The sequence below is a fragment of the Amborella trichopoda genome, chromosome 2 (genome assembly GCF_054954075.1).
Source record: "Amborella trichopoda isolate Santa Cruz 75 chromosome 2, AtrichopodaSantaCruz75HAP2 v2.0, whole genome shotgun sequence".
Lineage (NCBI taxonomy): Eukaryota > Viridiplantae > Streptophyta > Magnoliopsida > Amborellales > Amborellaceae > Amborella > Amborella trichopoda.
In genome coordinates this window covers 11,402,805-11,424,092 of record NC_142337.1, presented here as the reverse complement: position 1 = coordinate 11,424,092, position 21,288 = coordinate 11,402,805, and the positions used below count along the sequence as shown (strand labels likewise).

The 21,288-nt window shown below is 36.7% G+C and overlaps 1 protein-coding gene across 5 annotated transcripts; it reads left to right on the top strand.

The window, feature by feature from the left end:
* The first annotated feature begins 3,128 nt into the window (after positions 1-3,128).
* LOC18447982 (GDSL esterase/lipase) lies at positions 3,129-15,612 on the top strand. 5 transcript variants are annotated; one of them, XM_088857992.1, is made up of 3 exons: positions 3,129-3,300; positions 13,862-14,314; positions 14,612-15,612. In XM_088857992.1, exons 1-3 carry the CDS (start codon positions 3,214-3,216, stop codon positions 14,645-14,647), a joined length of 576 nt encoding a protein of 191 aa, XP_088714118.1. In that variant the 5' UTR covers positions 3,129-3,213; the 3' UTR covers positions 14,648-15,612. The 5 variants fall into 5 exon arrangements, with proteins under 5 accessions (XP_088714118.1, XP_088714117.1, XP_020531552.1 ...); XM_088857991.1 differs by having other exon boundaries at positions 3,130-3,351; XM_020675893.2 differs by having other exon boundaries at positions 3,131-3,300; positions 14,631-15,612.
* The last annotated feature ends 5,676 nt before the right edge of the window (positions 15,613-21,288 follow it).

Genomic DNA, 21,288 nt, shown 5'->3' with positions numbered 1-21,288 from the left:
TTTTTTTTTTTTTTTTTGAAATTTTAGGATTGTTACAATAGATCCACTTGATTTTAACCATTTTTGGAGCTTAAAAATTTATAATTAGATTTGAAAACAGATTTTGAGATAATCTTAAGAATTTTTAACACCAAAATTACATATTATGATAAATTTTGGAGATGCACCTTGATTTGATTGTTTAATGTTGCGACCTCATAAAAACCACACCCTCCTTCTTATGATTAAAAGTTATTTCTATGGACACGGGTTTTTTGTGAGTCCCTGTAAAAATGAGTCACCTCTTAAAAATCTATTTTTAAGATAGATTTTTTAACTTAATATTTAAAAATATGTAATCTCTAACATGGAGATTATGATTATGAAAAAATAAATGAAAAATTAAAAATTATCCTTTTATTTAAAAAATATTTGGATCATTAGTTTCAATTGTTTTTAGATGGACCGCCTATTTACCTCCATTTTTAAGATGTAGGCTTTATACGTTGGGGTTGCATATTGTAATTGGGAAGATCTTCAGAATTTAAAGGTTTAAAAGCTACCTAAGAATTACTATATAATTATTTTCAAAAGAAAAAATTGAGTTTTAGGATTTCAATCATTTCACAATATTGGATAGTCTCTATTAAATCTTGAGAGGATAATTTTTTTGTCAAGTGCACATAATTCACAATATTGGATAGTCTCTATTAAATCTTGAGAGGATAATTTTTTTGTCAAGTGCACATAATGCTATTTGGAAATTTTATAGTTTGAGAAAAGTTTGTGTTGAAAATGTTAGAATCCTAAAACTTAAGATCTTCAAGCTACTCCTTTTACCCAATTGACACTTTACTCCCACAATAGCATGAAATCATTTGAATTTATTTCAGGATCTCAACAATGTAGAGCGCACCTTTAAATAATGGAAAAAGTTTATATAAGGTTGCGACCTGATAAATTATAGCTATGGATACACCTCAAAAATCTATTAGAAAAAGTAGTTTTAATGTGGAAAAACTTTTTGATTGATCATCTCGACATCGAGATGTATGACCATGAAAAATAAAAAGATTTTAATTCTCAAAAATAGTACATTTTACAACATATTATCTACACCGCCCATTTTCAAGATTTTTATATGTTTATAGATCAACTTGATTTTAACCATTTTTGAAATTTAAAATTTTATAATTAGATATAAAAATAGATTTTGAGATAATCCTAATAACAATTAACATCAAAATTATATACCATGATAAAATTTGAAGGCGCAACTTAGCTCTATAGATACTATATTTTATTATATATTATATTTATTTATATAATAGATATTTATAATATTATATAATAAAAATATAAATATATTAATAGAATAAATATAGAATACAATGTAGAATATACTAAATTATTTCATATAAATATATATCATATAATAAAATAAATAAAAAATACATTATTATGTTATATATATATTATACATTTATGTAATATAATATATTTTATTATATAATATATATATATATATATATATATATAAACACTATATTATATTATACTATGTTATATATATTATATAACATATATATTTTTATATTATATATTTATGTAATATAAGATACTTTCATATATACATATTAAAAATAGATATAAAATACAATATATTATATGTTATAGTATGTTATAAATAATATAAAATATAATAGATATTTATAATATTATATAATAAAATTATATAATAATAGAATAAATATAGAATACAATGTACAATATACTAAATTATTTTATATAAATATATATTATATAATGAAATAAATAAAAATATATTATTGTGTTATATATATATATATATATATATATATTATATTTATGTAATATAATATTATATCTTATATAATAAAATAAAAAATGCACTATGTTATATATAATATATAAAATATATATTTATGTAATATAAGATAATTTCATATATATATATATGAAAAATAAATATAAAATATAATATATCATATATTATAATATGTTATAAATATTATAGATTTCTATTTAAATTATTATCTGTGTAAATATAAATATAAGATATTTACCATATATCCCAAGAGTTATCAAATACTAAAACTATGAACTTCTTAACTTCTCAAGAGGTTATCATACACTACTATGAACTTTTTAAGTAACTTCTAATTTACAGTTCTTCAGTAACTTCCAATTTCCCGTTCATGTTCTTGGTTCCTATTATCAAACACGCCCTAAAGGTTGTTTTGATACTCAAATATCCTCAAATAGATCATCTTGATGTTTTGATGCTCAAATATCCTTAAATAGATCATCTTGACATCAAGACGCTTAGACATGAGAAAAAAATGGATTTCAAAATTTGAAAATAGTGTATCCTATAACGTATTTTTGAACTACCAATTTTCAAGATTTTCTAGATATGTTCGATCTACACTATTTTTAAAGTTTTAAATTTTATAATTAAAGATGAAAATATATTTTAAAGTTACCACAAATATTTCTAGTGTTGAAACCACATTTCTCTATACTATTTGAATGCGGGCTTTAATTTGATTGTTTAGAGCCTCACCTCCATACAAACCCCACCCTAAAATAATAATGCCTTGTTGTAATACGAACATTTTAACCACAACTCTCCGACTATTATTCTAGGAAAAAGTTTATATAAGAATGCAACTTTATAATGTTGAACTACGGATGCACTTCAAAAATCCATCAAAAAAGATAGTTTTAATATTGAAAAACCTTTTGATTGATCATCTCGACATCGAGATGTATGATCACAAAAAAATAAAAAGATTTGAAGTCTAAAAAATAGTGCATTTACAACATATTATCTGTCCCGTCCATTTTCAAGACTTTCATATGTTTATAGATCTACTTAATTTTAACCATTTTTAAAATTTAAAATTTTATAATTAAATATAAAAATAAATTTATAATAACATTTACATCAAAATTATATATCATGATAGAATTTGAAGGTGCACCTTACCTCTACACATACGGATGCATCCGTATGCAAACTGCCCCCATCATGCAAATACAATTTAAGTGCGGTGACTGCCAATTAAGTCCGGTGTTAAACGTGAATCTTAGCCGTCCGTTCAAATGCATTGCAAAACAAAATTGAAGCACTTCAAAGCGAAGCAGCGAGAATGTGTGCCCTCTCGTAGTCTAATCTCTCTCTACTTTCTCTCTCTAAAAAAAGAAGCCATGGGGGGCGAGGAGCAGAAGGCTTGTGTGCACCCTCTGGTTTCAGCAGTGGACAAGCTCAAGAACCTCTTAAGTTCCAGTGAGAAGGTTATGAAAACCTTTTTATCGCTCCATTCTCCCTCACCACACACCAATCCTGTGAGATGCCTCTTTTTTTTTTCTCTCTCTCTCTCCAATGAGCTCTCGAAGCTTAGTTGCATGTCAATAGCTCAGTCACTTGATACCTTAGTTCATTTCGTACATTTGGGTTTTCTTAGAATATCGATTGTGGGTAATACTTGTTTTGAGCTTTGAATGAATAACATTAAATCATATATAACGGTGGGATTTCATTAAATATTGCAATGAATTTCTTATTTCCCATGTTTAGTTTTAGTGTAATTTCTATGTTGGAATTTTTCACAGTCAAAATACAGGTGCTTGTTGTGTTTCCGTCGAACTAGAGAAACAATCAATTAAAGCTTGAATGCCTTTTTTTTGTGGCTATTTGCCCTGAAATCTTTTCCCTTTCTTTCCGTCCTATGCTTTTCAAATTGACACTTCTCATTCGATACGAGAAAATTGGAAATAGAGGATTAAAAATGAGGTGGAGAGCATATCCTTTCAAATTCAATCAGGATAAGCTCAAGAACTCATGGAGGCAGGGAATCACCTCACCTAAACTGTATGGTAAAAAAGCTAAATTATGCCTTTTGATTTTATTTTTTAATGAAAAAATGGTAGACAACTACATTCTACCTTTTATAACAAGACTAACTTATTCCTTGGGGTAGTGAAATATTCACTCTTCATGGACAACCCCAACCCTTATGTTGTAAGTTTACCACATTCTTGAATCTTGTCGTTTTTCTTTTCTTCGAGATTTTACTTGATTGACATAGGCATTTGGCATAATCTAGGAATTGACGTACTTTTGAATTGCGCTCCTATTGTCATGTTTCTGGGTGTCCTTAGAAAGATGAAAGGATAAGAAAGTTGATGAATTCATTTTCTGATCAGGTGCACATACTGTTACATCAGTTTTCATCCCATTCTCAATGATTCCAATTCACTTTGCTCTCAATATGCTTTTTCCTTACCAAGAGCATCGATCTGATTTCTCTCAGTCTCCCCTTAATTGAAGTATCTTAATATTTAGGGTTTTCTGTAACAGAAGGTGGGGTTTTCCTTTATCAGGGACAGAGTTGTGCAGTTTCATTGGGAAAAAAAATCAACTAATTTCTTTTTAGATAACCAAATATCCGGAACTTGATTTGATGAGATTCTTAGGACTTGAAAGTAGTATGGATGAAGTTAAATGTGAAAAATTAGAATAAGTATTTTGACAGGATTATAGTGGTGACCTCACATGCTACTCTGGACCTGCTGGAATGTAAACATATCCCATGCCAAATCTTATGCATTACTTGTAGGCTTGCAAATATTCGATAGAAGCTGGGGCCCTTCACTCATTATCGAATGCAACATCCTTAACGTGACATCATGGCCATGGAGATTAGAGAGTTTCTTCAACCAAGTATCTCAACTATGCCACAATCTCTTTTAGACATAAATGGTGAGAGGCTGGTTTAGAAGCTGACCGATTAGCAAAAGAAACAGTGACTCACAGATCCCTCTCCATGACCCATCCTCATCCCACCCTCTATAGTCCTGTCTAGGATTCAATTTTTGTACAGTCTGGTTCCTGCTAGCTTTTGCTCCATTTTTTTCTATAGTCAAACACCCTGCAAATTGCACAAGCTTGTTAGAGCAATATGAAGAGTTGTTTATTACAAAAATATGAGTAGGTTGAGGAATGAGGATTGAAATACTGTCACAAGTTTGTAAAAATTTCAATTAGATAAATGGAAATTGCATGTATTTCTTTTGGAGAAAGGGCTGTAGTGCATTAAGAACCCCAGAGCCAGTGCCCCTGGCTTCATTCTGTAGAAAACTTGACTAGGATTTGTGGGTGATAGTAATTTGTGCTGCTCTGTGAGTCATGCCTTGCATGCAACATGTCCATTATTTTTCGGTTTCCCGAGATTGGAGGAGACCAAGTAGTGTAGCTCTATACAGAGCTAGAAGGGAATGACAGTCCCTCTCAATATTCTATCATTCATGCAGCATGGAATTTGAGGTAATTTGAATAACACTGTCATCGTCATCATCATTATCCAAGTCTTATCACAATTATTTGGGTCAGCTGTATGAATCCTGTTATGCCACTCTCCTCTATCAAGGTCCATATCCTGAGTAAGTCCGTATGTTATTATATGTTTTCTCACTACTTCCATATATGTCCCTTTTGGGCCTTCTCCTTGCCTTTTTAGAGCCTTTCACTTGAACCAAGTTGCACCTCTTAACCGGTGATGTATTAGGTCTACGCTACACATGGCCAGCCCACCTAAGTTAATTGTTCCTCATCTTGTCACCTATTGAAGCCACAACTAAATTCTCTCGAATATATTCATTCCAAATTCTACCTTTTCTTGTCTTGCCATTCATCCGTGTCAACGTCCTCATCTTAGCTACACTGATCTTATGGTTATGTTGTTTCTTGCCAATGTTTGATCTTACAATTGTCCTATGGAACTTCCCCTTTATTTTCATTGGTATGTGATAATCACTTAAAACTCTGGATACATATCTCCACTTTGCGTACCCAGCGCTAATTCTATGCACGACATCTTCCTCAGTCTCTTTATCCTCCTGGATTATCGACCCAAGATATTGAAAATAACCTCTTTTAGATATTTCTTGGCCATCAATCTTGACTACTTCCTCATTTATCTCTGGAGACATCTGATAAAATTGAATAGCACTATCATAATTATTTTAACTTTTTTATTTGCACTAATTTTTCCATGTTGCTGGGATTATTATGACAATCCTCATTCTGATAAAGTTCTGGCAATACCAAAACATTAAATAAAATTAAATAAGAGCATGAGTTGACATCACTGCATTACAAGTCGTGTGCTTGGATCAAAGAAGGCATTGATAGTTGATGCAGCATTTTCTAGGGACAACTTGGAAATCATTCTAGAGTGCAAGCTAATAACTTTCGTATTTTCAAAAGAAACTGGTGTGAAAAACATGTATTGGACTGATGTGTGCTATGTTGGATAAAAGCCATATTTTGACAGGGAAATTGTCAATGAACCTAGCATACTAATAAAAGTCTTGTTAGATAGAGGAGAGGCATGGGTCACTACATCTAACTGCATGGAATTGAATTATCTTGCACCTTAGTGAATCAAATAATTCAAAGTCCAACTTCAGAACCAATTCATGGAGCAAACTATACTTCAGAACCAATGCATGGAGCAAACTATACTTCTGTCATATGGTATTATGATCCAGAAAGATCTAGAAACTACCTAGATGTTGCTAGATGGGCTTCCCTTGAAATTGTTTTTAAGCCAATGAAGTGAATTCATGTATTTCTGTTAGTGCTTGAAAATTTGAAGCTTCCCCTGCTGAGTGAAACTTGCATGAATCAAAGTTCGACTCATTAAATTCCTTCTCTATACTGACCTTTCAAATGATCCCATCAGTTACAAATCAAAACTAACAGGATGCTCTTGGTCAATAAATTAATCAACAAAGCTCACTCTGTGGAAGTCTGGAGCATGGAAACCTCTAGTTATTTGCTTGAACAAGTCGGATGGATATCCAAGATGACCCGTGCTCTTGAAAAGTACAGAGTTTTCTTGTCCTTACTTGAAGTCTTCATCGTAACCAGATGAGAAATGAAGGCTTACCTATCATTTTAGTTGAGAAATTCTGAGTCAATTAGCTTACTCATGCATGACTCTCGAGGGAGGAGCACCTGAATTTGAGAAAGCTTGCAATGCATGGACAATTTGTTGAAGCTGCTCATGTGAAAAACATATTTGCTATGTTAGGTATAGAACTGTAGATGTAATCATTGTTGTCAGGAAGTTTGTGGACGCCATTCGAGAGCAAAATGAGTTGCCCAATGGTATTCATTAGATGATATCCTAGTTTCATCACTATCAAGGAAGACAAAAATGTCCTGCTTTGGCAGTAGTTGTAGGTGGACTCTGTGGAAGGTGCTGTTCTAGGTGGCTTGGGTGTAGGCAAATGGTAATGAATCACTACAGGCACAATGTCAGGGTTCATGAGCACCGTAGTCAAGAGAAAGACACAATTTAGGTCAGATACTAGCTATAACCTTCTCGATCCTAGAGCAGAGTACACCTTTCTGATGGGACAGCCAGTTGTTTCAAACATTGGGTCTCAATGCCATAAAGTGAATAGATAGTCAAGTAGTAATAATCATTGGTCTTGAATCCCTGCACCTGATTGGGGGCATCCAGATGTGTGCCAGATGGTCTTATCTCCTTGTGCACATAACCTTTGTCTCTGTGATCTAGAGTTAGGGACATCTAAGATGCAAATAGACATCAGATGGTATATCTGCTTTCACCTGATTATTGGCATCCTGCTACAGTTAAAGGAAATGAAAAGTGCCACTGTGGGCATAGAACTTTTGAAGAAAGCACCAAATCTGAAGGTCATGTAGAATGATTAATTTGATTGGTTATGTGGTTTAATTGACATGGGAGGATCTCTATGAAATGTCCATTCCTGGTCCTCCATTTGAGAACCTTAGAAGCATATAATCCATCTAAGATAGGTGTCTTTTTGATAAATAAAATAAGGCCCATACTACTCAGGCTGTTATTGTTAGCATTAAATGTTTCATTATGTGCAATAGAATAGCACCATCAGTAAGCGTACATCAGGGTTTTGCTGGAACTGTTACAGTAAATCCTCATCTATTATGGAACTGTGCAACTGTTTGGGGTAATCTTGTCATTTAAATTCTTATCATAACATGATATTATCATATAATAAAAAAATTTCCTGTTCCCTTCATAGTTGAGAACATAGTTTCTAATCAGTTATTTTTTTAGTAACTTTTCAGACTTGATTGTTTTATCCCTTGGTTCCCATAAAACACACCTCGTTATGATAACATCATATAATAAGGGTATCAGTAAAAAATTTCCTGTTCCCTTCATAGTTGAGAACATAGTTTCTAATCTGTTATTTTTTTAGTAACTCTTCAGACTTGATTGTTTCATCCCTTGGTTCCCATAAAACACACCCTGGAGAAGGGCTCAAACCAGAGTTATGTTACCATGTCAGTTTTATACCCCATCTCATGCATCTCTTGGGTATTGAATTTTCTTCAGTCATCAGCCTAACGGCTTTTCGTGGTTTGCATTCATCCCTAAACCTGGAATGCCATGAAAGTAGAAATTGGAGCTCTTGAAAAAGTGGCTGTGAGGAAATTGTGCATAACGAAACTTCTTAAGTTGATGTGTAAGGTTTTTTTTGTGATACATGCTACTCTTGCCAAAAGATTTAAACAGTTGATAGATTTTAGCTCCAGTTGCCAAAATGGATATAAGTTAAAGTCGTATCTAGGTTTTGCAATTAGAAAATGTCCACTAGGCCTGCGCAATATATAATCGCCTCCTTGCGTGGTTTACATGTTACACCTTCCGATCTTTTTATTCTGATGGGATGAGTGAGCATTAGTTCTGAAGAATGCCATACACGGGCTTAGTTTTCCCCTAGAGTATGTGGTTGTGGTTGGACAACTGTTACGAGGTAGTGGACAATTATATATGTGGTTTTCGCTAAATTGTAACATAAGCTGAGGGTCACAACGTAAAGGTTGACCCCAATAAAGGATAAACATGTGGCGCAGACCCCGCTAAGCAAGGACACAATGTTCAATTTCTGTACAGATTACCTTCTTCTCATTGCTCTCCCTCGAGGGGCCCTAGCTATAGACAAGAAAGACTTGGACTACTACCTAATGTACTGACTGACAGACCGAAGGCAGGGAAGGCCTGCTCCCTTTTCTTTCTTTCAAGTAAGAAAGCTAGTCCTCGAAACCGAAAGGCATACGTCGTAGCTACTCTTCCTACCCGGATTTACTTACTGAGAGATGGCCAAGGATTGTATACTTAGGAACTCTCCGTGGTTGTGTGTTGTTGAACTGTGTGTCCTATTTTCTTTTGTAAAGGCTTGGTGATAAATGAAAATGCTGGCTAAGACAACCACGACAAACTCGTCTCGTTGTTACGTGGAGTAGACTGAATGACCTAGGGATGATCGAACCTCGGAGCTTTTTTCGTCGAGCATTTCACCCTCTTTACTTCGCTACGCTCAGCGGCTCGTAAATAACCAATTTCTTCTTTGTTGGGAGAATAGTTCCAATGGTAGAACAATGGTCTCCAAAACCACAGGTTAAGGGTTCGAATCCCTCTTCTCCTGATCCAACTTATAGTTTTCCCCCTTCTACTTCACCACGCAATTAGGAGTGATATTGCCTCCCAGTGACCTGTGCCTGTCATCCCATCCCCTCATCGAAGTCCACCCCCTCCTCCTCTGGGATTGAATATCCATCCCTTGCTGACAGCACTGGAAGAGAGGAAAGAAAGAGTAGTTTGGGTGCGTGGTTCCGAAATGACACGCTATTCTGTCTCATCCTTTCCCCTAGGAAGAAGAAAAAGGAGGAGGGAGCCGGGGAAAGGAAGACTCGGACCCGCTTGTTTGAATCACTGACAGTTCGGGAAGATTATATATATATGTATATATATATATATTGAACATGTTAACATTGTATTGAAAAAGTGTGACTAAAAATTATACGCGATCCACAGGGTGGAACCTCTATGTACAAAAACAACACCTTTTCATACTGGGTGCACTAAAAATGTGAACTGTAGGCCTTTCTTACAAAGTCGGATACATTATATATTACAAAAAATAGGCCATAAAAAATGAGCCATCCAAAAAATATTGTGTGTTATCCAGCGACGCGGCCTCCTTAGCTAGGGTGTCAGCTTCCTAGTTTGATTCCTGCCAAATATGCCTCCATGAGACGACCATATCCCTCTGCATAGGTATGCAATTTCATCAAATGTGCACCAAAGACCAAGGATAGGGAGAAGAATTTGATGCTCAACGAATAACCATTTTTTAGTCACCCTCGATGATAATGGGGGTATTCCTGTGAGGAGTAGCCTGATCCCCTCAAGTAACGCCAGGACTTATGCTGTCATTGAGTTGGCATGGCGAATATTTTTTGATACAAAACCGAGGGTGGATCCATTGTGGTCCCTGTGAAGGGCCCCAATACTTGAGGGACCGGGGTTTCCCAGGGAGCATCCATCAAAGTTGAGCTTGATTTGACCCAGGTCGGGGGCTCTCCAAAAGAGAAGCTCGAGGAACACTGTTGTGTCTAAGTAGAAGGATGTCTTCCCAATTAAGAAAGAAGGCCCGATAGGGCACTCCTTTGAAACTCTTATGGTTGGTAGCTCAGAAAACAACCCAGGATTTGATCTTAGCAAAGAGGGCAGACACAGAAGAGTGCTCACCGCAGAATATTCTGCTGTTGCGCTCAATCCATAAAGCCCAAATAGTAGCTGCCACTGAGGCCTTTCAAAGTAAGGTGCCTGACTTGGGCCAGGGAGATGGGTGGATGAGGTAGTGGACAATATTAGGGTCTCTGAGTAACCCGGATCATCCCATGTTTGTCTGAAGATACCACAAGGGAATAACATCCGTATAGACCATGGTTGACATTATGGGCACAATAAATGAATGAAGAGTTGGCGGAGGGTTGAATTTGACATTAAGGATCTTAGAAACTGAAACATTTTCAGGATTAAGGTTATTACTGTTTCATGATAGATTGCATAGAGTACCAGGGTTGAGGGTTGCCCCACTTTTAATATGTACACCTAAATTTTATCAAGGGAAATTTATCAAATTACCCATGAAAGATGAATAATTTAACACTTTACCAATATGTTTTGATTTAATTTTCAAAACACCCATAAAGAAAGCATGGCATTGAGATAGTTGCAAGTCAGTCAAATGTTAAATAATTCATCTCTTATGGTTGTTTTGATAAATTTCCCTTTTATTAATATATTATTCTGCTCTTGTCAAAAAAGGTTATTAGATCAAGTAATCTTCATTCCGCAGAGGAACAGGTTTTTGACTTTCTCAATAAAACTACAAACTGAGTGACGCCATATAAAACATAATTTGAACAAAGGTGATAATGGTATGTACGAAACTTGTGGGAGGACTCGTGCATCTCACTATCACAAGCTTTGACATTGCATACGATGTGATCATGGTGAATCAATATGTGTGCCCTTTGGCCCTTTGAGAGATAGGCATCAGCTTATAGGATCTTAAGGCAATCAAAATAAGGTATTGTTTGTCCTCTTGGTGGTAATCTACAGATTAAAGTTGTTTTGCTATTCACTAGGTTGGGATCACAATCAGAGCTGAAGTTTGTCGATGGTTCTGGTACTTTGGACATAGCTGCCAGATTAAGTGGATGGGTAGGTATATAGCCATGACCTCCACAATCCATGAGATCATCTGCTTCCTGCTTTCGTGAAGGTGTGGTTTTTGAAGTCGTGAATTACTTTTAGAAAATTTTCTATAGATAACTTAGAAAAATCCTGGTTCTTTGATGTGCCAGGATCAAGTGGTCAACATATGCAAAGCAATGTTATTGAAAGAATTCAAGTGTAAAATACTTTGAGAAAAGTACGAAAACCAAAAATTGCAATAAGCAAACAAGGACACACACAAGGTATAAATAGATCAAAATTTGTAAGTGTTCAATCCAAGTCCTTATCGGAAAGTATTATCATGTGCATCGAGGCACGATTATGGCCAACCTTTAAAAGAGATAAAGATGAAGTATAACTTCAAGGACTGAGCTAATTACTTGTCTCCACTGAACTTCTAGAATCATGAACATGCAAACTTGATCGCTTTCATGTTTTGCAAATATTTTAGTTTCAGCATGAGACGAGGTCATGGTTCTCTTTTGGAGATCAATAAGCTTTCAAAACCTTTGAAAACATAGAGATGCTTAAGAGGCCCAAAGGGCTTTCAAACTCTGTAAGATGAGAGCGATCGGGGGCCCGCCACTCAGATATGGGGCTTGCACCAAAACATGTTAGTTCACTTTTAAGAAGATTGAGGTGCAAATCCTGTGTCATAGTATGCACAACAATCCATGACTTGTAATGTAAGTGGCACACCTGTCAGTCCTAGATTCTGTGGTTGGATGGCCTGGCTAACCTGGTTGTACTCTAGATTTTGTGTCTGGCATTCCGCATCCAATCCCTCTTGGGGCCCTTGGTAATAATATTTCCCGGTGCCGATCTTCTGGTGAAAGATGGAGCTAGGGCTCTAGGAGAAGACCTCGCCTAGACAAGTTTGGGGTTGCAGTTGTTCAATAGAAGCTGCCGGTCCATTTTTTGCTCTGGACCACAGTGGGCGTACCTTCACTCTTGCTGTAGTTCTATAGTAGCCGTCAGTCCATCTCCTTTTTTGCTCTGGACCACAGTGGGCGCACCCTAGTTTACTCACGATCCAGTACATCCCTTGTAATCGGGCAATTCTATGAGCCCCAATTTTTTGTATAGGGTCTTTTGACCTATTTTTTGACCAAGAGACCCGACTTGTGGGTTCTCTCGATTTCTCCTTCTGTATCATGTTACTTTCACAGCAATACAAAAATTCACTTCATCAAAATAATAATAATATTTCCCTGTGCCTTGCTAACATAAGGATTGGAATAGGGGACACTCAAAAACAGGTATGTATATGTGTATGAATGCACATGAATCATCTTATGTAATGGAAACTCAGCTATCCAACAGGCCATACCGATCATATTTGCTCCCTGCAATTGTGCAGCCTATGTCAACAGCCTAGTCTATGAGTTTGGGATCCTATGCGTCATACCCTAAACCAGATTATGCAAATAAAGAAATGCTAGACACCATCTGGGGTGATGGGTTGATTCCTTACCATAAACTCTACTGCGGAATTATTTAATTTATTCATTCGTTGCTTAGTTTTCTGGGCTCTTATGTTCAACTATCCTAACTAACTGCATTGTCTATTGGGGGCACCGAATTTAGGAGAGTAGGCCCTTGTGTTAATGAGTTTCATATATCTGTGTCGTTTTGTTTTAGACTTTGGAGGGCCCTGGTGAAGGTGCATCCAAGAATCTATGGCAGTTTCGCTTATCATTCAACCAGGATAGCCATGCTTCCTGGATTTGAAGGATGCAAGAAAAACCTAAAATATTGTGTGAGTATCTATAATAGCTGGTGTATTTTAGAGCATGCCTTTCGAACTGTGAGGTGCTATAATCATAGGATCAGCATGGACTTATATAATTAGTGTTGGTACCTCCAAGGGATGCTTATGATTGCTTGAACAATATCTATGAGGTTTCTTTGTAAATGAAATTCACCAAGCCTCCTCTTTGGAGCAAATCAGTTTCATTCTTGTCTCTTGCAAAATAATTTGTTTTGTCTTGAAAGTTGCCAAAATAATTATATCTATGGAGTTACTTTGGAGGTTTCAAAACCATGAGGTTCTCAAATCACAGTACTCTTTTGCATTTTTTATGTGATTTCTGGACACCAAGTCTTTATTTTTTTTGTTCTGCTGGTGGCTTATGGATCTAAACTCTAAACCCATATTCTAGTAACTTGTACTTGGGAATTTGCTAGCCTGATAACACATAAGCTAGCTATATGATGTGGTCTCATATTGTCTCATTTTCTTCTAGATAGAGATCTTAAAGCGACTTCAGCGAGAAGCGTTCTCTGATTTGATGAAGCTCAGGGAAAGACAGGATAAAACTGAGCGCATGCTTGCATTCTTTAGTTCTACAAAGGGAAACCCATTCCAAGAATCAAGTACTCATATCAAGGGAGAGGTCGATCTTGGGGGAGCCCTGTTGTTCTTAGGGGAGAGAAATTTTAGCCAGGTTCATAACATCTTGGATGCTATAGGAATGAGGACTGGAGCCCATACAAGGTTCACTTTTCAGACACCTGTTAGACAGAAAGACACTCTGGTCACTGAATTTGTTGCTTCCCAGACAAATGGGGTTGTTGGTGGCACACTTTCTCTTGGAAAAGTGCTCTATCTGGCAAATATAACTGATTGGTTTTCTTTGATTGCTATTCCAGTGGGTGCTATTGGGAAAGATCTTGGAACTGTTCTGAATCCTTCACAGGTAATGATGACCTATGTGTTTGCTATAAGGCTGCATGTATGTTTTTTTTCCTGACAAAGTAGACTTAGTCCCATTGACTGTGGAAAACCATAGTCCATTGGGGTCATGACTATCTGATGAATGATGAACTGTTGGAGAGAGATTGTGACCCACCACGAGCAGGACATGAATGGTGATTTCTTCTCTCTCCATCACCATGCATCATCTCATTCGATGGTCATGATTTTCATAGTTCTCTGGACGATAGTATACATTCCCTTTCTTTTCTTATTCAGTTCTTTGCCTGTGACTGATCAGGCACTCTCTTTATCATCAGGATCATGGTCTCACTGATTTTTCAGCGTTGGGTCCACCTGTCTTTAGTCAGCCCCTGGGTTGTGCTGCTGGGATAACCCTACAAGGACTAAAAGGTTCTGCTTCTATGGCTGAGCTTGTATCTGGGTTTGGTGCACAATCTGGGCCTGAGAATGATAGGGAGGCTAATGTCTACGGTTTCAGCACTTTTGCACAATTACTCATCCATCTTGCACAGGGGACGAGACTCAGTCTTTATGGTCTTCATCGCAATACCCGACCATTAACAAAAGGTTGGAAACAGGGAACACATGTCATTTCCAATCTCCCATCAGAATACCCCTCGGGTTGTGACACATCTCGCGGTATGTCAAGTTTAGATGCTACACACAATAATCCCTCAAATTCATTGAAATCAGTTGGTCTTATGCTGGAGTCTGAGGTTGATGATAGTATGAGAATTGGAGGTTGGTTTGAGTATCAAAAAACTGAGCTCAGGTCTTTAAACTGGGCTGTCTCTATTATAGATGATTCTGATAACGGGCTAGGATGGGGTTTCAGCGTTGGGGGTTCCACTATGAGTTCTGCTACCTTATTGGGAACAGTACCACAAACGGAGTGTGAGAATAAATCTATGCAACTACAATTGGAAGCCTTCCTTAAATTGAATTTGGGGAAGAGATGCAGCTTGCAGCCTGGATTTCTTTGTGTGGTTGATGGGCAAACTCGAATTCCTGCCTTGATGCTTCGATCAAGGTGGCACTTTTAAAGGGTAGAATTTCCTGTGAATATCAGCATTTTATGGTCTTGAGAATGGAATTCTTTGCATGCAAGGTCTGTCTACCATTTCATATTCACATATGCTGTCCATTCTCAATTTTGAGACACTATGATCCTCATTTCCAGGTATCTTTGGCATCTCTCTTTACATTTGTTATTTGTAGCATGATTCATCCAACTAGTAGAAAGCAAAAGAAAAGGAAAGATCCTTATACGTGCATCAATGCTTACTCAGTACATATTCTTCTCCACAATGAGCTTCGGATAGCACACAATCCATTTTTCCCCAGCACCATCTGTTTTATGAAATAGTTAAGGATTGAAAAAAACAAATCTAGTGTGGACTGCATCCAAATAAAAATTTTGTAGTTTCAAGCGGGCTGGGGGGAATTGGTGTTGATTAAGTTATTTTGGCACTCCTCGAACAAGAAGATATGTTGTTCTTTTCAATTTGTTTTGCTGTTTCTTGTCAAGTTTCTTTGTCCTTAGTCTAACCTACATGCATTTCTGTAACTTTTGATTGGATGGTTAAATTTACTGATGAGCATTTCTGTGACAACTCTAGTTAGTTAAATCATTCCCAGAAAAATGTGTGATCTTGCTATTTTGTAAAATGTTACTGTAATTTCTTGAAGGTATTATTAGTTCCTAAATTAATACCTGACTAGAAAGTCTATGTTGGCTTTTACCACTCTATTCTGAGTAGTTTTTTAAAATGTTGGTAAACTCTAATCTGCGAGGAATTATCATGGTCCAAAGATTTTCTTCTGAGATATGAATACATATAATAAAACAGAGTAGGAAGCCTCAAATTTTTTTTTGAAAAGGGAAGCCTCAATTATTTTTGACCTCCCAATTATGATCAGCTCATTGGACAGTTTGGCATGCACTATTCTGCTTAAACTGTTCTCATAGCTGAAATAAACCGAGATATTTAACAGCCAAAGTACACTGCTGACCTGTAATCCCCACAGGTAGTTGGGTGGTTGAGCAAATACCACCATTCTTATCGACCTTAGGGCTAAACACTAAGTACATGGACTATATTTTTTTGAATTCGTTGATTTGTACATTAAATTATTAAGTATAAAAGGTGTACACTGTGCTCGTAACATTAGCTGACCAAAATTGTGGACAGAGTGTATAGTCTTGTGCAAAAAAGAAAAACAAAAAAAGCAGGTCACCCACTCCGTTTGGGGGTGAGTAATTACGAAAGTTGTGCTGGTAACCCCCTCTTTGGCTTGTGTATCCTCTACTGCATTAGCCTCTTGCCAGGTATGCTTGAAGGTCACTGGTAGTGATCTTTAGTGTACAGAGATTTGGTCAAATACTTTTCTCTAATCTTCATGGACACATGGAAGCTCTCTTAGCCCAATTTGTCACATTCTTAGAAACACCTTCCCCTAGCAGTGAGGAACAGCAGCTTCTATTGAGCAGTTTGACGTCTTCAAGAAGAGCTTTGGCCTCGGTTCGATGTAACAACCCCAAGCGGCCTGTTTAAGACAGCAGCAAAGCATCTCCAAAAATACCCCCGCCTCTGGTCCTGAGTTTCCAAGAAAGCATTCATCAAAATTGAGTTTAATAGTGCCTGTTTCTGGTACTAACCAGTAGTTAGATCTAGGGATAAGATGACTTTCCAGTTAAGTGCTAAATCGGTCATACTCTAAATCTGTCAATGAGTATGACCTGGAGCCCTTAGGTTTTTTGCCCAAGAAACGACAGCATCTTGATCCTATTCTTGATGGCCCTTAACTGAGACTCACGAACCTCAGATCTGCCTATTATGTTCCAGTCAGATGGCCCACACAGAGGCAAGGATGGCAACTATGAAGCAAGCTCGAGGCGGGGAAAGTGGGGGAGAAATAGGTCACAGATAATTGCTTTATAGTCGCCTGGTGTAACCCAGCAGCTAGCAAACATATTAATTAGGAAAGAGTAGATCTGACCTGGCACAGAGCAGATTGATTCGTCACTGGATTTACACAACTCATTGGCTAGTGAGTGAATGCCCCTCCGCTGAATATTTTTGATGGTGCGAGCCTTTTCGCTAATGACAAGCCATCTAAACATGCAGGAATGCACCAAGCCTTGCCAGCAAACACAGGGGCCTCGCTGTTAGGCTGCAGATCATTGAGAAAGGATGCAACAGAGAAGGAGCCGGAGGACATCTCCTATAAAAATACCAAAGAGGAGGAGCCAGAGTACACGGACAACATTGAAAAAGCAAATAAGACGTCTATTAAGTTGAGGAATCTGTATAGTAAAGTACTTAATAAAAGGAGGAAAACCTAGTAGATATTAGAAGTTTCTGGGACATCTGATAGAAGTACCCTTTCAATGAAAGGAATTAATTGCTCATAGATCCTTTCTTGTTTTTTAATGTAAATGATGCAACCAGATATAAATCCTAGTAGATATTAATTATTTTTTACTTTTGAGATATCTGATTGAAGTACCCTTTCAATAAAAGAGGAATGAAATGCTTATAGATCTTTTTTGATGTAAAAAATGCTAACAGATCCTCTCTCTCTCTCTCTCTCTCACACACACACACACACACACACACACACACACATGGACACACCCACACAACACCCACAAACCCACACACACAGGTGCAGAGAATTGGAGTATACTGTTGTATAACTTTTCAATTTGGAGTTTGTGAAAAAAAAATTGAATTTGGAAACGCAGTCTTACATATGCTGCTTGCAAGGGAATGATAGAAATTAGCTTTTCTGATCTGGATCATGATTTCATTCTAATATACACTCTAGTCTCATACTCGCCTAAACAAAAAGGATAAAGAAAAAAAATGAAAGATATTATTCGGCTGTGGCAAGACACTCTCTTCTATAGGAGTTTTGAAGTGCAACTTCCTTCAATAGTATAAAATCAATAATAATGAACCTAGACGCTTCCCCAAAATGCCATTCTGTCTCTGTCAAGAATTAATCGGCTGCGGCAAGCATGCCCACTAAAAAGATATTGGAAGGCCAGAGATGTGTCATGTTTCGAAGGAGCAAGAGCCATACCTCCCAATTACAAAGCTAGTAAAATTGCAAATTGTTTGCTGCTCAACTCTCTCTTCTGGGAATCCAAACTTTGGACTTGTGGAAGGTGGATATTTTTTCAAAGACGATTCTTTCAAGCCATTACGTTGCGCTGTCCCTTTCCGTACTATCAAATTATGACAGATAAAGGAAAGCAAGCTTATCAATTTATACAAGTGTTTAAAGTATCATCATCATCATTTCTAATTATATGAAGTTGGCTATACAAATTTTGGTTCGCCGTTTTGTTCTGTCAATGGTCATAACTTCAATAAGATCATAAGTCACCATATTTTTTCTCACTATTAATAATTATCTTTTTGAACCTACCCCTTACCATTTTTGAGTCCGAATGGTTAAAGTATAATGTAGCGAAACATATTTAGGCTGTTGGGTTTCTATGATGTTGACATAGAGAAGACTGGCAATGGGCCTAGCATCGGTTGTCCAAAGTCGACCTAAGAAAGTCCTCACGAAATCTCAACATCTGGAAGAGGCAATCTGGCTTGGATACGATTGAAATTTGAGTAATAGTGATTAACATGCATACAATATAACCATCAAAATCACAATTCATTAGTTATATATTATTTCACTTTTAAAATATATAGAGAGAATATTTTATACATAAGTATTACCCCCTCTTGCAAAAGCAATCTAATCTCTTTCTCACAAATCAAACCTACTTTTTCTATCTTATTAGGATTATTATACGCTACGCCTCTCCAACATTAAGCTTAGAATTACCTACTCTAAAATTTTTAATTATAATTTTTTTTTTAATTCTAAAATGTCCCCTTATATCTAAAAATGACTTTCACATATTTAAGGAAGGGTGGCTTCATTACTTCAAAATCGTTTAAAAAACAATTCCAAATTTTTAAAAACCCTTTTGACTTTTTGAATCATGTTTGAATTTGAAAGCAATTTCAAATTACAAATATGCCTTTCTTCTAAATTGCTAGAGAAATTGATTGCTAACGTAATTTTTATATGTGTTAAGGGAATTTTGTGGCTAAATATCCCGGAGTGGGGTAAGAAATTCCAAGGTCACCATTAGAATGGTATAACCTAGAAAAAACCTACACATACCCACACAATCATACATACACACACACAAACCTACCAAGTCCAGAACCCCACAGCAGCTCCAAAAAGTCTAACCCATACTTGGACCTGGGCTGGGTTGACCCTTTGGTTACCAGGTCAACCTGATCAGAAACAATAGTATGGACAATATAACCAAGATTTTAATAAATTTTCAAACATCCATGTTGAAGAGGCAGATTAGGAATGAATTTGCTTACTAAGAAGGGCCTGTTTGTCTATCCCAAGTAGGGCTGCATGCAATTCCACGAAGTCACCTTTCAAATGTACTACCCGCTTGGAACTGGGCAATCCAACTTCCAAGACCTCCCTTAGAATGTCAAACATTTTAAGGGGTTAAATTGAAAGTGATGGGGGGGCCGAACTGGGTTTTCTGGCACCTGTTGGTCACAATCCATTCTGCCTCAGTATTGTGTTTTTAACAGCAATATAAAGGCAATCGAAAAGGTAGATTGAAGTCCTTTGAGGAGCCTTTGGCATTTCAAACATACTGACAATGCTCTTGGCTGATCCCACAGTTCTCTTGGGGATTGATAAGTAAGGCCAAAGACGCTTCATAGCCAAAGAACAAAAGATAGGCCCTATCTTTGTCCCTCTTACTGATGGAGGGTATTTACTGATTCTTACACCATTGGCATTTTTTCTCTCTTGGTGATGTTGGTCATTTACTATAATTCCTTCTCCCTTGGCAACTCCAAATGCGAATAGTATGTCAGTGGGGGGAGGGTCCGTACAATCAGGTAGAGATGTAGATACTGCATAAGGCAACTTGTGTGTGAGCTATGGGGTTTACTCCCAACAACTAAACAGTTCAATTTACTGAAGATCACATGATTTTGTTTGCATGCATTTTGTTAACCAGCTGTCTGCCTAGTGGAGAACATGCTCTCTGATCAGCTGTATACAAAAACCAAACCTTTCTAGGTAAAGTTTCCGAATTGGGTGTGTCCGGCTCATATCTATCTGTAGTTAATATTTTCATCTGTAAAACCCCTGCACATGCTATTTCAAAGTAGAGATATTGAATAATTTGTAAATAAACAGCTGTAACCTTACTGAGCATCTTTGTAGAAAGGTACACAGGCTCATGAGCATAAAACATTGACATCCAAAGTTGAGCTGATCTTGATGAATTAATGCAGTGAAAGGAGCATCATAGTGATTTACCTTCTTCAAAAAAGTTAACTCAGAATGTTCCTCCTCAAAGATCAATCGGACTCCAATACACATCTTGCATTCTTTGATTCATGCAAGAAGTGCATTCTCTAATCCAAGAATAATAGCGAAAGCAAGAGCAGTTTGATGAGCTGGAGACTTAAAGAGGTAGCAAACGTGAACATGAAAGCTTTAGAATCAGCTAAGAATCAAAATGACTTGAAATGGATGAAAAACATTATCTCGAAACCTGCTGGAAAATCCTTACCTTTGGAAGTGGAAACATCATCCTTGGGAGTACAGATTATGCGTTGAAGGCAATTTTTCATTTATTCAACTCCTAACCACTCAAGCAATCCAAGTTTCCCATTTAAACTTGTGTGTTTAGCACCTGGTAACTGCCATATATCATAGGTCAAGAGGGTGACATGACAACTAGTAAATGAAGGTTAAGACAGCACAGCCCAATTGCAAGTAGTAGGCTGTAAAAGGTCGTAGGTTTTAGTTTATTTCCAAGAGCTTTTAGGATTAAGGTGGTTCCCACTTGGAAAACTCAAATCTCCCCCAGGACCTTGTTCTCAACCA